The sequence below is a fragment of the Anguilla rostrata genome, chromosome 9 (assembly GCF_018555375.3).
Source record: "Anguilla rostrata isolate EN2019 chromosome 9, ASM1855537v3, whole genome shotgun sequence".
NCBI lineage: Eukaryota > Metazoa > Chordata > Actinopteri > Anguilliformes > Anguillidae > Anguilla > Anguilla rostrata.
The window spans coordinates 11017579-11037897 of record NC_057941.1 but is presented as its reverse complement, the minus strand read 5'-3'; the positions used below and the strand labels follow the sequence as shown (position 1 = coordinate 11037897).

The window sequence follows — 20319 nt, the reverse complement described above, 5'->3', positions numbered from 1 at the left end:
TTATGATGCAACGTCTCTAAAGCATTCTCGGAATGGATCATGCGTAAATAGTTTGACCAAAAAACATTTTTATTTTAACCTTTAATATTGCTAAAGTGTCCTACAAAATGCATTATATTCAGTCAATCTTTGTTTTAACTTTGACTCACATACATATACGCACAATCACACGTACATACTCATATGCACACGTATACCCACATGCACACACACAGAATACAATAAGGGTTATTACATAAATATTTCATGTTTTCTTTGCTAGAGAATTGATTTCTGACAGGGTTGTAAGACTGAAACGCATTTCCCTGCAGCCCATAATATCGGATTCTCTTTTCCTGGAGGCATTTGCGGTGGGTAACAAAGCAGGGAAGATGAGCTCCGTGCGCATGCAGATTTCAGTTGTGAGATAATCGGCTGTTGAGCCTGAGAAATGTTGATTGAGAGAGATGAGCCTTGAGCCCCGCCATTGTGCTCAGAAATAGCAGCATTTCCATCCCACGGGGTCTGAGCACAACACGTGCTGCAGCAAGAACATCGTCTTTCAGTGAGTGTCCTGCCTGTCTCAGGCAAGCGGCGTCCCTGGAGAAAACACGAAAAAGCACTTTAGACACTATTCCTCCCTCTTTTCCGACAACTTTCCAACCATTTTTTCAGTCTCTGTATCTGTGGAGTGTTACATAATCACGAACAGGCATACTTGACAAAGATTGACAAAGGAAAACTGACAGTAAATGTAAACCTACAGTGAGCAGCATAATGTTTGGGACAAAGACTTTTTTTTTCTAGATTTGGCTCTGTACCATTTCAGTACAACATTATGGCGCCCTAAAATGGGGGTATAAAAAGTGCTATCATTTCTACATGGTGAAACCAAATTGTATAAAAATACCCATTAATACCAAATACTATTTGTTTACAAATGTACAATTGAGGAGTACAGAGACAAATCAAGAAAAAATATGTCTTTGCCTCAAACATTATGCAGCTGTACTGTAAAATTCATAGGGCAGAAAATGATTAAGCCTACTCAAGTGTAAATGGTTTCTTAGAGTGGGATTGTCCAATTTTTTCATGATTGGCTTGAGAGATAATATTATAGCGCTGAATTGCCACAGAGAATAGGAGTGTGGTCTTAAGTAAACAAAGCCCTTGCATGAGCGGAGGTTGAAGCCATCCCCACAGATTGAGATCAAATATTTGCAGAGCTGCAGAACTGCGCGGCACTTTGGCTGAAATCGGGGGGATTCCGTTACTGTCATGCTGAGCTCAAAGTGCTGCCTCCCACTGCTTCTTTACTTGTAGTGAGTGCAACATCTGCACAATTTTCGGGTGGAATTTGAAGCACACCAGAGGTTACAGATTTAAACAGCCAGCACATGCGTTCAGATCGTGTAATGGCAGGGGTCTCCAATATAAATGGATCAAAGTGATTCCAGTGCAATCATCTACCCTGACATAACATTACATACTGTGGCTCATAGAACATGAGTACTTGTCTATAACCCTATTTTGGTTTTTAAAAAGACAGTGTTATTCTTTAGTTTGCCTCATTGAAGCCTGCTGCAAAATGGTTGAAAAAGCAGTTATGACTATAATCCATGAGTAGTATTCCTTGAAGTATTTCTTTTTCTTTTACCGTTTGGCTGTTCTTGGTTGTTTTAATCTTAATGAAAAGCTGATGAGGTCTATTTTGTACTTATCTACAAAATTATAATCCATTCTTTTTCTGAAGACAAGAGTTTTTCCAGATATAACACTTTGCAATTTTTTTGGTTAGATTAGATGCATCATCATCATCACCACACTGTCAAGTCCGTCACACAGCATTTCTCTATTTGTGAACACCTCAGTTTATTTTGTTTTGTGTGCATGACCTAATGGTGTCATTTGATTGATTTTGATTTTAGGGATACTTGAAGCAATGCAAAAAAAGAAGAGACATGTTCAATGATGATCAATTGAAGGTCATATTTGGAAATATAGAAGACATCTACAGATTTCAGATGGGATTTGTTCGAGACCTTGAAAAGCAGTACAACACCGAGGAACCTCATCTTAGTGAAATTGGGCCTTGCTTCCTAGAACATGTAAGTTATGTGTTTTATTTTTTTGCCTGGAGTAAAAAATGTAAAATTTTAAGTACTCTTTTTGATACTCTGAAGACGACCTATAAAACAATACATCATCTGTCATTTAGTAACGTATTCATCGTTAATGACATTGTCATACGACTTCACGAGATGATCATACACTAACCATAAAACAAAATATCCTTCTGTCACACATGTAGGGAATAAACAATAGTATGACTTGTACATATTGAACATATATCAGATTTATCAAATGCATTAGAGATTCATTGCAGAGATTAGCCAAGACAGTGTGCTGACAGACTTATTGAAGATAGCTTCACAATCATGTATCCAATATTGCTTCCATTTTGGGCGCTATCCACATATACACTGACTGGGGTTGAATGAGAAGTGCTGTAACCTTTTAACCTTATTTTCCAATGAAAAGAAAGCGTGCTTTTCCTGGGAAAATGCTGAGGGCTCGTCGCAAGACCGCGATCCAGCGCTGCGTCAGCTCTGAAGTGTCTCCAGAAATGAAGCGCGCGGGAGCGAACAATAAAGCAGAGGAGCTGCTCTAAGACTTAATGCTCGATGGGCTGTCAAGGACCGCACTGAATAACAATCGGGAGTTTTTTTTTCTTTTTTTTTCCTTTTTTTCTTTCAACCAAAGCCCTGGCCATGTATATTAAATTTTAAGATAAAGAAATTTTCAATTACCTCTTGCTTTGCTCATTGCACACCTTTGTTCTGCATTTCACCCACACGTGGCAAACGATTGTCCCAGACACAAAACCTGCTTTGTAGACCAGGTCTATTTTTAGAAGGCAGTTCCTCCTGTACAAAACTCATTTGTGCGGGGCTATACAGCCTTCAAAGGATTGTGTTTGTGGAAATCTATATGCAAATGAATCTTGTTGGTTTGAAACCTCCCTTCAAAGTGACATTTCGGAAATTAAATATACCGAGTTTGCTCAGGTGAATCATATCGCTGTGGCGGTCAGCAGCTTCCTGACTGGTGCATTGAGTAGACCAAATGAATATTTTTTTTGATTCGGGGCAGACCTGGGTACGTATGTATTTGTTTTGGATTCAAATATTTTTCTACGCTTTACTGATCTTGTCTGGTGTATTGTAACCAATTAAATATTCTCAAAAAGTGCAAACCCTGCCTTCTGGTAATATTGGCAGGCTAAATTACACCAGGCAAGATCAGTGGAGCACAGAAAATTATTTGAATCTAAAACAAATACGTATTTGACCCAGGTCTGGTTCGGGGTCAGCCCCAAAGCCTAAAATATGGGGCTAGTATCCTTGGCACCCTGGTTCTGACTCCCCTCTACGTAGTTCCCTCACCCCTTCAACATGTTTCCCGTTCTGCAGCAAGATGGCTTCTGGATCTACTCGGAGTACTGCAACAACCACCTGGACGCCTGCATGGAGCTGTCCAAGCTGATGAAGGACGGGCGCTACCAGCACTTCTTCGAGGCCTGCCGGCTCCTGCAGCAGATGATCGACATCGCCATCGACGGCTTCCTGCTGACGCCCGTGCAGAAGATCTGCAAGTACCCGCTGCAGCTGGCCGAACTGCTCAAGTACACTGTCCAGGAGCACAGGTACGACACACCTGGCTCTGCACTTCTATTGTGTGGGAGCGGCTGATGTGGCGATCGTGATGAATCGCGATGTCATGAGTAATAGGCAAAGCTTTTCCCTAGTTTACATTTTGTTTTTCAGTTTTTCGATTTCTGTTTAAGCCTTTAACGTGAATAGCTAAGGTATTTCCATAATAGGGGAACATTGGCACATGTGATTTCAAATGTGAGGGTATTGCATTACATTAGCATTTAATTACAGTCACTGGCAGATGCTCTTATCCAGAGCAACTTATGTATACTGAATACATGCCAATATCAAGTAATTCTGTTAATTCATATCAGTATATTTAGGTTGCTCATTGACAGTTACTGCGGATTTTTTCAGGAGTGTTGTAACTTCACACACCCATTCAATGACATGCCTAGGAGTAAGCTACCATAAGCAACGAAAATGAAAAAATAACAACAATAACAACAAACTCTGTACACTGTTTACTGCAGTTAAATTTAAATAGAGTGACGAAGTGCATTACCATTGGTTAACATACTGTTGCAGCTAATGGTGCGTTAAAGCAAGCAACTTTGTATAGCACGTTAGCTGGTTAGCAGTCATACCTGGAACAGCATTCAGAAATGTTTGAAATGTTGACTATCCCCATGATTTTGTAAACAGGCATATCACATGGCTGAAACTGTACCAGAAAATATTTTGCCCGACTGCCATATTCCTACCACTACATACGTAGTAGTAGTACAGGGCATTACTTTAGAAAATGGCTTCCTTCATATGTAATGGATAATGGGCATAAGAACCTTGAAGATGTTCCCTCTACTATTTATAAAGTACAATTTATCTGAATGCAAATGTGCTGCCCACAGACCAATCGCTTTAAAATCACAGTTAACAGTAACCTAGCAACTAGCAAAGATCTCTCATTAATTGGGGCTAAGATTACAGTGTACAGTACCAAGGTAGATGTGTGACATGGTATCATTGCTTTTTCATTCATTGTAGTGTCTTCCAAGGTCGTAATGCTTTTCTTCAACGGAAATGACTAAAATATTTCAGAAATCAAATATCTTTAATTATAATTAACTGTGCTGTGGATGGAATAGCAAGACCTTTGGTTTTTTGTATCTTGTTAGTTATCTTCCATGGAAACATGGATTGATTTCTCACGCAGTGAACATGAGTGAACATCAGCCAATTTATTGGAAAGCCGTTACATGTACAAACTACTTTAATCTGGTTAAAGGTTAAATCATAGATACAATGAAAATATGTGGCTAGGAATTCTAACCTTTTCTCATTTAAGGTTTATCCATAACTTTTTCGTAGACTTGCCTGCAATGTCTCTGAAGAATTCAGTGTGTTACATTGCACTACTTTATTGTCAGTATAAACTGCCAAACACATTTTCCCTGAGAGGCAATATGTGGCAGCCGTAACTTAGCGGACAGACTTAGCAGACCCCCAGCAGGATTACTGTTTGTGCCAACCTCGCTGTGTTGTTGCCTCGGCAGATAATTGTTTATCCAATTTAATTACGGAGTGATTCAAAGCACATATGACCAGCAATGGAGAACTCCAGCTTCTAGGTATCACTTCTGAATGCCACGTAATTAAGCTGTGTCAGACTCCATTTTGTAGCTCACTATCTTGTCAAGTCTTAGCAGCTGTGCTCGTTTTAAAGTGTATCAGCTGGTGAGAAGTGTACCTCCCAATGTAATCGCCTCGTTCAACGATCTGTTGTGGGGGTTCGGGAGGGGACGCTGTAATGCAATCTCGGCGACATGAGCCAGCCCACAGTCTGTCTGGAATGGAACAGATGGGTCAATTGCTTTCCGCCCGTAAAATAATTCAGGTTGTTGACCATTTGGAAACAGACATCTCTGTATTTTCCCAAGTATTCTGAACACATTATTTGTATATTTTGGTTATTGAAATATTTTGTTGAGAATTTGACTCATTCGACCAAGATGTTGAATTGAGTTGTCCGTAGGGTCACATGGGCAGGATCATTTTCAAACAGTGTAGTGCTCAGGCACAGTGACTGCTCTAAATAAAGCAACAGCTTGTTCTGGAAGGTGTGGGTGTAAGTCTACATTGTTCTGAACTGAATTGACAGAGGATAGGATGTAAGGATTTTTTAGAAAAAATAAACACCAAGATCATAAATGTGGTCTGGTCTAGGACACAACTGATCTATTTTTTTAGCATCATTAACAACATGTAAATGAAGCAGTGTCTTTATAGGCACTGGCTTTATAAGAGGTGCCTTTTTAATAGATGCCAACGTCAACATGCAAATTTCAGTTTGATCAGAAGAGTAACAGCACCAAAACAGTGGAGCGTGATATATCATAATGAACAAGACTTAATCAAAGAGATATTGTTGCCAATGTCGTCTGATGACATTCAATTCAGTTGTGTTTTTTCATCCTTAGAAATTCCACTGCAATTACACCTTCATTTATTCCAGAATGTTGTTCTGTTTTACCAAGGTGAACTCTTTTTGAGCACCTAACATATCTGGAAAGCACTTTCATTTTTTTTTACTTGTTGTCTTTACAAGACACGGTACAGCAGGTTGTTGTCATGGTTACCTGATGAATAATGCCAAAATAAGGTTTGGTGGTCACCCTGTAGGGTAGCATCAGTTTAAATGTCACTTTGAAACATTCTTGCATTTAATGGTTTTTTGAGTGAAGCTGTAGGCATTGAATCTGTATATCGTTTATAAATACAACAGATACTGGGTATTTTTTGTCTTTGTGTCGTCTTCATTTAACATAGCATGTTGCTATGCTCATAACAGTAATGGTTGGTAGGTAAGCATTTTGTGATTTCATCCTGAGCATCATTTGTGTCTGTTATTATTGGGCGTGTTAAATAGGGTTAGGGAAATTTCTGCAGTGTCAGATTAACGAAATGAATGGACTGGACTAAATAAATGAGGATGACATGCTCATGCAGAGAGGTGTGAAAATGATCTGCATTGTTTTTAATCGTATTTGATCTTGTTGACCTGTTATTCTTGGTAGCTATGCTAAAGCTCTCACGTCTCCATGACGCTCCAAGGAACAAAAAGGCAGTTTGGGGATTTTGTTGACTGCAGTTCTGTTAACTAATAATTTTGTAATTACTGAAGATGAACAAGGTAGTTTCCACATATTACCTTTACAAAAATATTTCCAATGTCCATGCATTACGTGCAGTGTGTATTTTAGATGGTAAATATTGTGTCTGAAATTCACTTTTTATTTTGTAACTACATGATGAAGTGAATGAGCTAAGGCCACAGTAAAAGCAGGGCCTCATGGCAGTGTTGTCACACTGTGTGTGTGTGTGTGTGTGTGTTTGTGTGTGTGCATGTGTACGTGTGTGTGCGTGCCTGTGTGTGTGTCTCCCACAGTGACTACCGCTACGTTGCTGCGGCCCTGGCGGTCATGAGAAACGTCACCCAGCAGATCAACGAGCGCAAGAGGCGACTGGAGAACATCGATAAAATTGCACAGTGGCAGGCGTCTGTCCTGGACTGGGAGGTAGGAGCGATGCAGTCAAGTTATGCGCCCGTCTAGAAAATCCAATGGCAATTGCTTCATTCTACCTGCTTGCGCGCAAACGCTCGTTGTATGAGATTGAGAATTGAAACATAACATTGACCTGCATCGATTTTTATAGATGGGGTGCGCAGAAACGCGGTGGCTAATATTAGCCTAACAGCAGCTATTCTGTGTGACACGGTTAAGAATCGATACGCATGAATTAACAATCAATGATTATTGCCCATAGTGTCACTCACATGATAATGTTATGACGGCCAGGAGGCTGAACGTGGGAATGTCGTGCAATCCAAGGCAAATGCAACACTTTCATCAAAACGCTTTCTTCTGTTATATATTTTTAAAGCCAGACTAAATAAAAAGGGAAATGACATCGCTTGAGTTTTTAGGCCAGTATTTCCTTAATATATTCTGGTCTTTTAGTGCCCATTAGGAAACATTGGGTGGCATTGCTTGGGAATAGAGCTTGTTTAATTTGTGTGAGCTAAGGTAGCCAACATTGTTTGTTGTAACTTGGCCTCATCAATACTTTTAATGGCAGGCCTAGATTTTGCGAGCTTTAATTAGTGACTTAAGGACTTCAGTGCTTTGTATGCGTAAGAGGCATTTATTTACGTTGAAAATGTTTTTTGTCAGGATTTAATATACAGCACCCCATACACTCTAACATGCTGTAGTGTAACCGTGACGTGCTGTTTCATTGGCGCGTGGTGTACAGTTCTACCTCAGTATGACAAGAGAGGAAGCAGGAGGCCGGTGGCCAGATGAGGGCATCACAGGAAAATCAATGCACACCGTTGTGAGCGCGGGGTGAAGGTGACCTTTCCCGTGGAAAGGGGGCGGGGAGGTGTGGGGAACCAAGGCCCTGTTGGAAAGGTGGTCATGACTGATGATCTCATCAATCACCTCCAGTGTTGAGTAAGAGGCTCACTGTGGTGCTAATGAGGAAACCCATCCTACAAAAGACAAATGGAGGCCTCACAGCCAGACCGCAGCAAGACTGATTAATGTGTTTATGAGTACGTACTCCAAACGGGAGACATGAATTAGTGGGGGTGAAAAGATTGCATGTGTTTACATCACACGTCAGCATAACACAGGCTGCTGTGCCCCTAGCACCTCTGTCTGTACTAGACCCACAACAGGGTCCTAAGCCAGGTCGTCCCTGCTGAGGACCCCTGACCTATGACAACGTCAGATGGCCCTAGAGTGGTGCCCCTGCACCTACCCTTTACTAGAGACCGAAGCCGGGTCGTTCCTGCTGATGACCTGGCTTATAATTCTACAGGAGAGCAGAGCAGTGCGGCTGCAGCTACCCTTTAACCTCCAGGCACCCAGCCTGGAACTAATACTACGCCTGCTGTCTCTCCTGAGCCCGTCACTATTAAACCACACTATGCCAATTACTAGAGTCTGACCACAGTTCTTTGGTGCTGACACAATACACAGTGCTTCCACTAAGATACAGTCTCCCTACAGCAATGACTGACTACAAAGGTGGAAACACATAACTAGTTACTGCATACTCACCTTCTAAGTGGCACCTCTGCAGCAGTATCCTGTTTGTGACAGCAAGTTGATATGGTGACCAACACCCCAGGAACAGACTCAGGAACACCAAAGGATGAGATGGCGACAGCAGGTTCCATAAGTGACAATTTATTAAGCAATCTGCACACTGCCAATGTCTCATAGGCAGTTCAAGAAGAAACGTCCTGATAAGTAATCTTTTATTGGCAATAAGCAGAAACCCAACACGTTGGTCACACTGATAGAATGTGTCCACCGAATACTTCTCATCATGCTGGCTATCACCAGTCTTTGAAAACAACTCCCCGCTGATTACCTCATCAGGTTGCCCACTCCATCCCTCCCCTTGTCCAGGCACCTACTATCACACCCTGGGCGTTAGTTGGCGGTGGAGGCCTTGAAGTAGCTGTGCCTGCTTACACATTTGGTCTTAGAATAGTAGTAAAATAAGGAAAACAAGAAATAGGGCATTACTCTGCCAAAAAAGTCTACCAGATGGAGTGGGTACACAGAAGATTATATAGGATTATATTTATGTACCTGTTTATCACTCAGAACCTCTAACAAAGCATTCCAGTTTACTTCTTATCCTCCACCAGACCTACTTCCCTCCTCCATCTCAGGGAGACTAGGCTCATTGCAGCTTTGTGGGCCTCCCATAAGGCCTAACCATTCCAGCAGTAAGGCTGTGAGCCCCATAACACCACATCAGGAGCAAATGGAACAATAGGTAGAAAGATGCCTTTCTAAAGTTCAAACTGTATTTGATGAAATTGTTTCATTCAAAGGTGTCATTTCCATGGGGAACATGGGGGACGCACCCCCTTCCCCCTCCCTAATATCTGAGAAAGCCTTATCTGCCCTCTGGGCTAAGTGTGCAGTGCCCTGCCCCTGATTCCCCCAACTACAGCAATATTAAAGGCAAACTGTAGTAACTGTTACTCCCTGACTTGCACAACTGAACTCAAACATGCCCAGGGTGTTTATCAATATACAGGCAGTTACTGGCATATGTAGCCTGCTACATAGCATCAATTGAACAACATGTCAGGTTAATGGTAAAAAAAATTCCAATAGCCTTCGAACATGTATTACATGTGCAGAAAATGTATTGCAAACACTGTTAGTTAAACTATCTGTGGTACTTTCTTTGGCAGCAGAAGGCTGGTCTTCGTTTCTGATTTGCAAAGATTGCTGGGAAATATGTCTGTGTATGTTGTTGTTTAATGTCAATTGCCAATTTATAATGGGATGATATAAGAATGATGTGTTAGCTAGTTTTGCTGTTGAAATTTGAACGTCAGCTAATAGCTATTTAGGAAGATGAGGAGTCATTAAAAATGCCTTATTGCCTAAACACAAATGTGGATCTATATAGAAAAAGGACCAGCAAGAAAGGTAGCCAAGTTGTCAATGTTGGATGGCTTTTTTAACAGCAGTTGCCACCCTGCGGCTCAACCATGGCAAAACGTCTGTGTGACCGCTAACTACAGAAGGCTACGACTATAGGGATATACTGTATCAATAACATTCTCTGCTAAAATCCTGTCATATCGTTTTAGAGCTGAGAATGCTTAACACACCTCTTGAAAAACTGCATTGTAGTGGAACGCCATCCAGTAGCTAACGTAAGTGATGTGGTGTGTACTGCACTGCTATTATTTGTGACATTGGCTGTCACAGTCGCAATAATGGAGGGCTCATTTTACAAATTAATTAAGAACGAAGTGAGGAGCAGTATGGCAGGAGAGACTAAATGAATGTGAAGGAGCTTGTTGACAATTTAGCATAATATAAAATGCCCTTCAAATCAGTGAGTAGACAAAGTGCTTTTTAAGGGGATTGGTGTGGGGTTCCGCCGTGCCAGCCTCTGCTATAATTTGAGTTGGGCTATGCTATGGTTCAACTTTGTGCAGTTTTTGGCTGTAGCAACACTTGCTATCTAACTAGCTGGCTAGCGAACTCCCAGCCCAGTGATCAAGTCGGGAAATATGTAAATTACAACATGCATTTTTTAGGCCTGATAAGTTGGTTTTCCGATAAGATGAAGTTATCGCCTAGTTTACCTTTAAGAAATCACTACAATGCTGTTGCATTTAAAACCCATTGTCTTGCATAGGCTACGCAGTAGGCTACTCATGGTAACTTTGCTGTATAACAATCATTGACATGCCCCCCCCACCCCCCACCCCCAGGCTTATGTCTCAGGGTGCCGCATTCTGCCCTCCATCCCCTCGATGTTCAACAGAAAGTAATGGCCTTGGTTTCATTCATCATTTAAGCAGACACTTTGCTCTTGAAATATACAAATAATGGAATGAAGCTGTTCACCTCTTTATATTGGTTCCTTTTACGCATCTTTACACCTTTCGAATACAAATCTGAAGCCATCATGTGTACACACTGGACTGTTTTGGAAGCTCAGTTAACTCCTTCAGTACTCCTTCTTCAGTAGATAAATGAAAGGTTGTTGATTTCATCTCAGACATGTTTGTCAGGCTAAAGTTTAATCAAACTGCAGTGCTCTTATATTTTAGTAATACGCTTAAGTGAGACTTGTTGGGTTTTTTAAAAATTTATTTTGTGGTTAATTTCAGCAGAATGATAAAGAACATGCAGACACCTAGTGAACTATGGGCAGAAATTAGTGCCAGTAGAAATTGAATTTGAATTTCATAACTCATATTTGTATTTCACTATTTGAAATGAAATGTAATGGTTTGAAATTGAATTTGGTCTTCATTGCGTTCTATTTTTATTTTAAATTTCAATATAAGATTCAAGTTCAATGCACTTTCAAATTCAGTTCTTTTAATTCAATTACAATAACATGCTGTAACACACATTCCAATACTTTGGAAAAGCAAACGAGCAAAAAAACGAACTGCAAGTCGAACTGCAAAAAGGTTAGCACCTTTAGCGACGCTAGTGCTCTTTCGGTATTGCGCTGGCACGTGGAGCTAAGAGCGGTCCATGATACCAAAGATTTTTAACCATGGAGGACCAGAGACCAAACTCACAGGTAGGCTACGTAAAGCACCCTGCAATAATTCAGTTTAGAATGACAAATTTCTATTTTTAAATACAAATTCAAGTTATGCAATTAAAATTCAATTGCTTCTGCTACTAATTTCTGTCCATTCTTAACTCACTGGCTGTGCTATTGTAGACATGTCATGTTTACAAGTCTCGTGGTTGGTCCTGTAAGGCTTTAAGATCTTAAAATTCCTTCTGAATTGTGTAGAATTTCTAAGTATCCCCCGCTTTCTATTTTTATCATCGTGAACCATTTCCAAGCTGAGTTGCTTGTCACAATAGAAAAATATGCAAATGGTAACAACAACAAAAAACCAAGCCATGAGAGATATGAAAGATGCGCATTGATTATTTATCAATCTTTTTTGGAGAGAGATGTCAGAAGCAGCAAATGCTACAGTAGGTAATGGTTGCCTCTCAACTGACTGAGACACTGAGTCCTCAAAGTAGCGGTCCTCCACCTAAGCCCAAAGCAACCCCACTGACGATCCGATGTGGACATTCCCCTTTTATGGACAGCAGTATTTCCGCAGAAATAATTACTAATTGGGTGTTTTTGTACAAAACGAGCAATACATGAAGTGGCAACTCATAGCAGCAGAGTTTCATGTCATCCTTTTATCTCTAAAATTAGATCTATCAAGGGATTTAACATAACCGAAGGTTGTGTGGCTGTATAGGAATGGTATTGAGTTATTTGTAAAAATTGATTATTAGATTTTTTGTTTTTTTTTGTTTTGTCATAGCTGATTCTTTGAGAGATACGAGATAAATCTCTGCAATATACAGCATGGTTTTGCTTTTCTTTGAAAGACAATTGAATCAATCAGGTGTTTAGATGTTCTTACTTTAGCAGTTTGGTTTGTGGGCAGTTGTGCACTGTTCTTAACAGCTCCAGCCTGAGGTGTCAGCCATTTTAAATACAGGGGGAGCAGGAGCACCTTTTTCTAACTAGCCATTTTAAATGAGCATTTGTTACTGACCTCTGACATTAGCATACATTACTGCTCTCCGAAATTAGCATTGTTTACTGTACTTTTGTATTACCATTCATTTCCTATACAGCAGTATTGGCATTCATTAGTGTACTGTGATATTAGCATCCATTACTGTACTCCGATATTAGTCTGAGGGCATAAATTGTAGTGTGTTAAGTAATCTGGAGGGTGCAGGGACAGCCTGACTCTGCTTTATCTACAGGTTATTTGTGCGTTTCTTAAATAAGGCAATGATGGCCCGGCCAGGGAGTCAATTTGTTCTCGGTCTCATCAGACGTGTCAAAAATTGTAATGGTAGCTGGTGGATGGCTCATTCGATTAAGGCACCAAGCTGTGGTGCGCGGATGAGCCTCATACCCTCGGATCGAATCCAGACTGTGCCAGTGCCAGCTGTGGCTGGCAGCTCCATGAATTAACGCGCAGTTGGTGATTGCATCGCTCAGGGAATGGGGGGGTTCAGTTGGATAGGATTCCTTCTGCATTCCTCGCTGTATAGCGACCCCTGCTGGTTGATGGGATGCCCGTAGATTGCAGTCAGAGGCGCATATGACAGGTCTTCCTCCCACTCCACTCTACGCAAGCTTATGTGTAGTCTGTCGTGTGTAGAGAAGAGGCTGGCGACACCATGTGTTCCGGAGGAGAACTGCACTCTCTGCACTCTCTCGAATCGGCTGTGGGGTTTGCACATGTACTTGACTGCTGGTTGCAAGCATTTGGATATAGTCACTCCCATGTTGGATGGCAAATTTAAGGAAGTTATAAAAATTGTAATGCTTGCAGTTACGAGTGTTGAGACTGCTGTATTCAGGCCTATATGCATTATTTATATTCTCTTCTCCCATGTTGCTGCAGCCGTGCTCCTCAGATGACAAATTAACATATCTGGGTATATTTCACCCATTTTGCCACCGAACAAGGTACTTAATTCCACCCCAGTAGATGCCTAATGTAGGAATTTTACTGGTGGTAAGTGGCCTTGATAAATCTGTCCCCTAGTGCAGGGCTGCTATGATTTAATGTGATTTCTCCAAGAATTCTGCTTTTTGATGCCTGGAATTTTTTTCCTCTTTTGAAGGCGAGAGGGACATTCCCTGGGTATGAGAGTGATGAAGTAGGTTCAGTTGACCTTCACTCTTTATGCAGCTGAAAGCATATTAAGAAAAATATGATAGGTGATAGAGTGGATTTCTTTTTTTTGTTTTTGTTTTTGACAACCCTTTTTTTTTCTTTTCTATTATGTTTTGTTGCTACAGTAATGCTGCGTAGAAAAGCCTTTTGCCGACGAGGGAGGCTTGGAATAATGAATATAAAATACGATGATGAATTATAAATGAAACAATGCATATCTTTACTGTCTTTACAGGGGGATGACATTTTGGACAGGAGCTCCGAGTTAGTTTACACCGGGGAGATGTCCTGGATTTACCAGCCCTATGGGAGAAGCCAGCAGAGGGTTTTCTTTCTGTTTGATCATCAGATGGTCCTGTGTAAAAAGGTCAGTCTCACTCCGAGTGAATGGTGAGATTTGATATTTGAGCTACCCGTATTCTGTGAATGCTGAGGGTAGGAGAGAACAAATTACTTTATGAAATATTAAGAATGATATTTTTAGGATTGAGATCACTGAATTGTTTGGAGATATCTTCTATTCTTTATTATATTCTGATATATTCTGATATATAATAATAATAATAATAATAATAATAATAATAATAATAATAATAATAAATGGCCACGCTGCAAAGACCAAGCTTCCCCAAAAAAACAAGCCTTTATAGTTTCATAATTGAGTGTGTCCCTTTTTTTGTACTTTAATTGAGCCTATTACAGTACAAAATGCCAAATGCCATCAAGTTCTGGAAATAAAGCAAATGGAGCCCTGCATGCCGAGATCTGAAGCATATTGTCATTAACATATTTTCTGCACGGTCTAAGAATATTCTGCGGGATCGTGACAAGGGCTCTGTGAGCTGGTTTATTTTCGTAGGCGACACATTATGGTTATTTAATGAAGTGACAGCACATCTGTTGGAAGCTCAACATTTGATTAGGCCTAATGTGCGATGTCAGAAAATACCCTCTTGCGCATGCAGTGTCTTGTGGACTCGTGTACAACACTGAATATGTATTTTAAGATGTAAGGTACGAGACACCGTTGTAGCGGTGGACCCAGATTCTACATACTTTTACATTCACTGAAATCAATGAACTGGGTGTTTAGTATGTAAATACATTGACCACACTGGCATCACGTCAGTATTGGTTGAGGCATTTTGTCATTCAGAGGGAAAGCACCGAAAGCACATTGCAGTTAGATTGCAATTGGGGTTAATCCTACAGTAATGCAGACATGACATAATCTAATTATGGAATTAAGTACTTGTTTGGCTGCAGGTGTGGTTAGGGGCTTATACCCTGAGGATGCAGGCTCAGAACCTTTATGGGAAACCCCGTTGTCCCCTGAAGTCAGGCACTTTTACATCTATTACATGAGTACATATTTAGCTGTATAAAAACATAATGGGAAAATTTTAATTCTGTGGGCCACCCACCTCAAAGCAGATGCATCTTTTTTCAGTATAATTTGTGGAACCTTGACATATAACATGCAATAGCGTACAGCAAAGTATGTAAGGGCTAGGACATGAATGACTTAATAGGATATTTCTCTAAGATACAGTAAGATTCCCTTATGGTTGCACGGGGCTTGGAAAACAATTTTGAATATTAAGCTACGATTCAGAAAGTGGTGTGTGTATTGCCAGTGTCTGGAAAGGGGCCTGATTTGATATAAACTTTCTGTCACAGCGAGACACTTTAGGAAGTCATTTTTTGGAGAAGGAATACACCCTTTGTCAAGCACAGAATATCATTTTGATAAGGTTTCTTTAGCAACCATGGCATTGTTCTGTCTCTTGAGTATGTCTATGAAGGTACATGAGGGGAACTCATATTACAGTGTCAAGGTAAAACAAAATCAGGAGTTGTCATTTATTGCAAGTCATGACTTCGAAATGCGTTTTAGTTAGTCAGAGTGCAGTAATTTCCTAATGTAGGAAATGTAGTCAGAATTCCAGTATCCCTGATACGGTTTCGTTGTGAAAGTAGAGTAGACAGAGGAAGCTACACGATAGCGTGCCTGAGGGGAAACGGAAGCGCTGGCAGGCTGGACTCGTGGCGGCTTGTTTCCGGAAAGGTCCGGTCCTGCAGTGCTGCAGAAGGGACGAGCGCGACGCCTGTTTGTTTCCCCCTGACAGGACTTGATACGCAGGGACATCCTGTACTACAAAGGCCGCATCGACATGGATCGGTATGTGGTGATCAACGCTGATGACGGCAGGGACGACGACTTCAACGTCAGCGTCAAGAACGCCTTCAAGCTGCATAACAAGGACATGGAGGAGATCCACCTCTTCCTCGCCAAGAAGCTGGAGGAAAAGATTCGGTGGCTCCGGGCTTTTCACGAAGAGCGGAAAATGGTGCAAGAAGATGAAAAAATAGGTGAGCACCCCCACCCCCCCCCACCCCGAATCTGAGAACTTTATGTTGGATCCTTACGTCAGTGCACAAAAACAGCCAGAGACAAATGCCCACTGAGACAATATATATATATGACCTAAAGCAAGTGAAGGTTACATATATACAGTCTCAACAGTTTCTTTAAATTACTGACTTTGTGTGCGCTTTCCACACCCTACTGAGCACATTGAATCAAGTTCCTCACTAATTGAATTTTTCCAAAAGCCAAGTACATTTAATCAAAGGCCCAATTATATATGCAAGGCATACTGTCCAGTCTTTGAACAAAAACAATGGCGAAGAGATTAAATTTGTTTTTTTCCCCCTCGTCCATTGTTCATTCATTGTTGATTTCATCCCCTGTGCATTCACAGTATAATTACTTCTCCCGTGTGCGTGGTGCGATTTACGTGCCTGATTTTCAGGGTTTGAAATTTCTGAATATCAGAAGCGGCAAGCTGCCATGACCGTGCGAAAGGTGACTAAACAGAAAGGTGAGGCAACAAAGAGATACCAGGTGATCCCCTAAAACTTTTCTTCTTCTTCTTCTTCGGTGTTGTGTGGAGTCCTTTCACCCTCTGCATTCGCTGCTGTTTCTGCGCTGTGATGTCTGGCGGCTGTCGAGAGTCAGTGTGGCGCTTGAACGTAAAAAACGCTATTGTTTTCTGCATGGCTTTTAGCACAATAACAATGAAAATCATAAGAACAGTCATATTTCCTCAGCTAGTGAATTGTGGACAGTAGACATCAGTGTCCCATTGGTTCCCAAATTAGGAATCCGCAATTAAAATTCTGGAAAAAATTAGGATAACCTCGGCAATCATGAATTAAGTTAAGTTTCTGGCCTTTGGGTTATTCATGGAAAAATTTTCCCTGTCAGCATGTACAAGCCTCCTGAATGATTAGATTAGTATTTTTTCCTGCATCCTGCAATCTGAAACTATAAAATGTTGCTGCCTAAATATTGCTATTATTACGATGTCACAACATTGAAACGGCAGTGAAGATCATGTCTCACTTTGAATGCAGTGTTCATCTTGCATGAATAATTAAAGAGTAAAAAAACCATTACATTACTTGTAAAATGTCTATTAGGGCTGTCACTTTTTCCAAAAATTGAGTACAAACGAATCGCGTAAAGCAGAGATATTTGTACCCATTTGTTTGAATTGGCTATCGTCAAAATTTCTTGAAAACGTAGCCTAAATGTAAAACGCGCTATGCTATTATTAAGTAATAAATGACAACGGTGTCTTGAAGTTTTATTAAATAAAATGTAACCAGGGAAGATAAAAACAATGTCAATGATGCCATTCACAGAAATAAAATGACGCAATAGATCAACTGTTGCTCAAATGAAAGAACAAATTGTAACACGAGTCCATTATTAATTCACAACAATGGCATGGCTTACTTAAACTAAACTGAACTGACTGATCTCCTTTGAGGGGGGAAAAGTGTGAGCCTCTGGAGAGTTAGTGGAGCAGTTTTTGCTTTCGTACTGTACCTTGCAGGCGACTTTCTCCTTAGTTATTATTTTCCCTCCAATGGCACAGAACCCATAATATTTCCTAATGGCACTCCTGACATGTAGTGCAGTCACAATTCTTCCTCCAGTTTTTCTCCATGGCTCCTCCATTTCAAGTGCATAGCCCCCAGGCTACAGGGATAGCGTGACCGACACAAGAACTTCAAATTTTTAGGCTACAAATTTGACTGGGTTGGAGAAAAAAAAAGTGACAGCCTTAATCTGTGTTATACTGTTGGTCTAGTTTTTCTTTGTGTTGTTGCTTTCTGTTGGGGATGGAATATAAAGGGTATATTTAATATAATTTACATAATAATTGGGTCATTATCACCATGTGGTGCCAGTCAAAAATTAAGAGTCCTTTTAAGTTTTATCACGGAGAGTAGACATTGGAGAAAAACATGTCAAGCTCAGGCACTTAGCGTCTTAGTGTCTGGGTCACATACATATTTTATTAGCAGTATTTTCATTGGATTTCTATAATAAGATATTGTAAAGGTATTGTGTTCCTTTCCCAATCACACTATTACAGTCAAAATGATTATAACAGATCTAATAGATTTTATGTAAAATTTGTGCTTTTATGAAGAAATGCACTCAATGTGCATCTTGTTTTCTAAATAAAAATGGAAAATAGCGATGAATTATCGTGACAGATTCTTGACTTGTATATTTATGGCCCCCCTAATTGTGTGTTTGTTTGCTGCTTATCTATGAGCAAATGCGTCACGCAACGTCTATTCATTCGGCCAATATGCTTTCTCTCTCTCTCGCACTCTTTCTTTCTCTTTGTCTCTCTCTCTCTCTTGCTCTCTCTCTTACTCCATGGCTGTGTTTCTCTCTTTCTCATCTAGGTGTAGGCCAGAACAGATACGTGCCCCCCTCATACCCCCCTCCCCTGGACCCCATGAACCCAGGACAGTACATGGTAGCCGAGAGCATGGCACAATCAGAGGTTTTTGAATTTAGCGAACCCCGAAGGAGCCAGTCTCCCTTCTGGCAAAACTTCAGCAGGTTAACACCGTTTAAAAAGTAGGGAAGAGTGTACCTTTTTAGATGGACCACTTTATTTTTTTTTAGAAGCAGTCTACTAGCGATAAATTAAAATTAACAACGACTCATCAGAGAGGAAGAAAGGACCAAAGCCGTTTGGATTGCTACCGATTTATAAACATCCGACTGACTGACGACTGTATGACTAACATTACGTCTGCTGTTACCTGTATTACTACCTGTAATCTACTCCTGCCACCACCACCACCACCACCACAGTAAAGGACCCTTCAAGTCTGATATATCCGTAGACCAAAACACTCACATTTCTCGTACTCTGTGAAATTGTTTCATTTCTCATGAACTTTACCCTTCGGACCATGGAAAAGAAAACACTAAGAATCGTTTTTCCTCGGAGAGAACTTGGTGACACAAAAATGTCAAACTGACTATGTAAAAAAAAAAAAAGCACTAATATTTAAATAGTTGTGCCATTCTGGGTGTTCCTCCCTGTAGTGCACTGTGACATCGGTGCCATTTTCTGCTGCTTATATTGTTTCCCCTGTCAGTTTTTTTGGGGGGTTTTTTTTTTTGGGGGGGGGGGAGGAGGGTGAGAGTATTACCCATATCAAAGCCTGTTTCTGGCTAATCAAAGCGAAAGTTGAGACCCATATTTCTGTTTGCGTGCATTTTTCGAATCTCCAGTGTTCCCCTGATTGCTGCATGGAGAGGTCTGTTCATCTGCAGGTCTTTTATGTGCAATGCTGTTCTTACGGGTCAAGGAGGGGGGGGGGAAATAATCTGCAACCACGCTCCCAATTTACCACGGACATCCCTTACGCTGCAGACAGGGTATTTATTCACCGTGGACAACACTAACTTTTTGTCGCATGTCATACAGGGATTTCCGTGAAGAGTGAAGAGATGTTCATTTTCTTCAAAGTTGTGTTAGTTTACTTTGTGTATTATTGCCAAGGTGGGCTTTTATAGTTCTGATCACACTGAATTATTAAATGGTTTTGGGCCTTCATTGTCATAAAAGGAAATAATCATTGTCAGGAAGAGGCCTGAGGTTACATATCTGTAATATTTTTATTGTTTTCATTTGAAGAGATGTATTTATCTGATGAACCAATATTTTCAAAAAATGTCATTAAAAAATGAAACGACTGACTTGTGCGAGATATCTACAAATGCATCTCCCACGGCTAAACAAGGAAGGAGCAAAGCACACTGTTTTCTGCTTTTATTGGGCTAACGGAAATTAAACTGAAATTCAATTGTCTTGGTGCAACAGTGCAGAGCCAGCAAGACTTTGTATTGGCAAAGGGTGGATATCACCATTGTAAGCATCAGCTTCTTGCTTGTGAATCCTACCCTGTCGTACTGCATTAACACCTTGTGTGTTGAGGCCCCAACACCGCCAAAGAGGTCACACTGATGGGAAGAGGAACTGAGGGAAAGCAAACTCTGTGTTAGTA

At 40.7% G+C, this 20319-nt stretch overlaps 1 protein-coding gene across 7 annotated transcripts in view; it reads left to right on the top strand.

Moving 5' to 3' along the window:
• The window catches only part of arhgef9a (Cdc42 guanine nucleotide exchange factor (GEF) 9a), an 87578-nt gene extending 67951 nt beyond the window's left edge, over nt 1–19627 (top strand). For 6 of the 7 annotated variants that reach the window (XM_064350358.1, XM_064350357.1, XM_064350360.1 and 3 more), the window contains 7 exons: nt 1908–2087; nt 3453–3685; nt 7084–7213; nt 14162–14293; nt 16056–16299; nt 16743–16811; nt 18700–19627. In XM_064350358.1, the coding sequence (XP_064206428.1) occupies nt 1908–2087; nt 3453–3685; nt 7084–7213; nt 14162–14293; nt 16056–16299; nt 16743–16811; nt 18700–18881 (1170 nt within the window). In that variant the 3' untranslated portion in view covers nt 18882–19627. Of the gene's footprint in view, nt 1–1907; nt 2088–3452; nt 3686–7083; nt 7214–14161; nt 14294–16055; nt 16300–16742; nt 16835–18699 lie in introns of all 7 variants that reach the window. The other variant, XM_064350359.1, reaches the window with a different exon arrangement.
• Nucleotides 19628–20319: the final 692 nt, after the last annotated feature.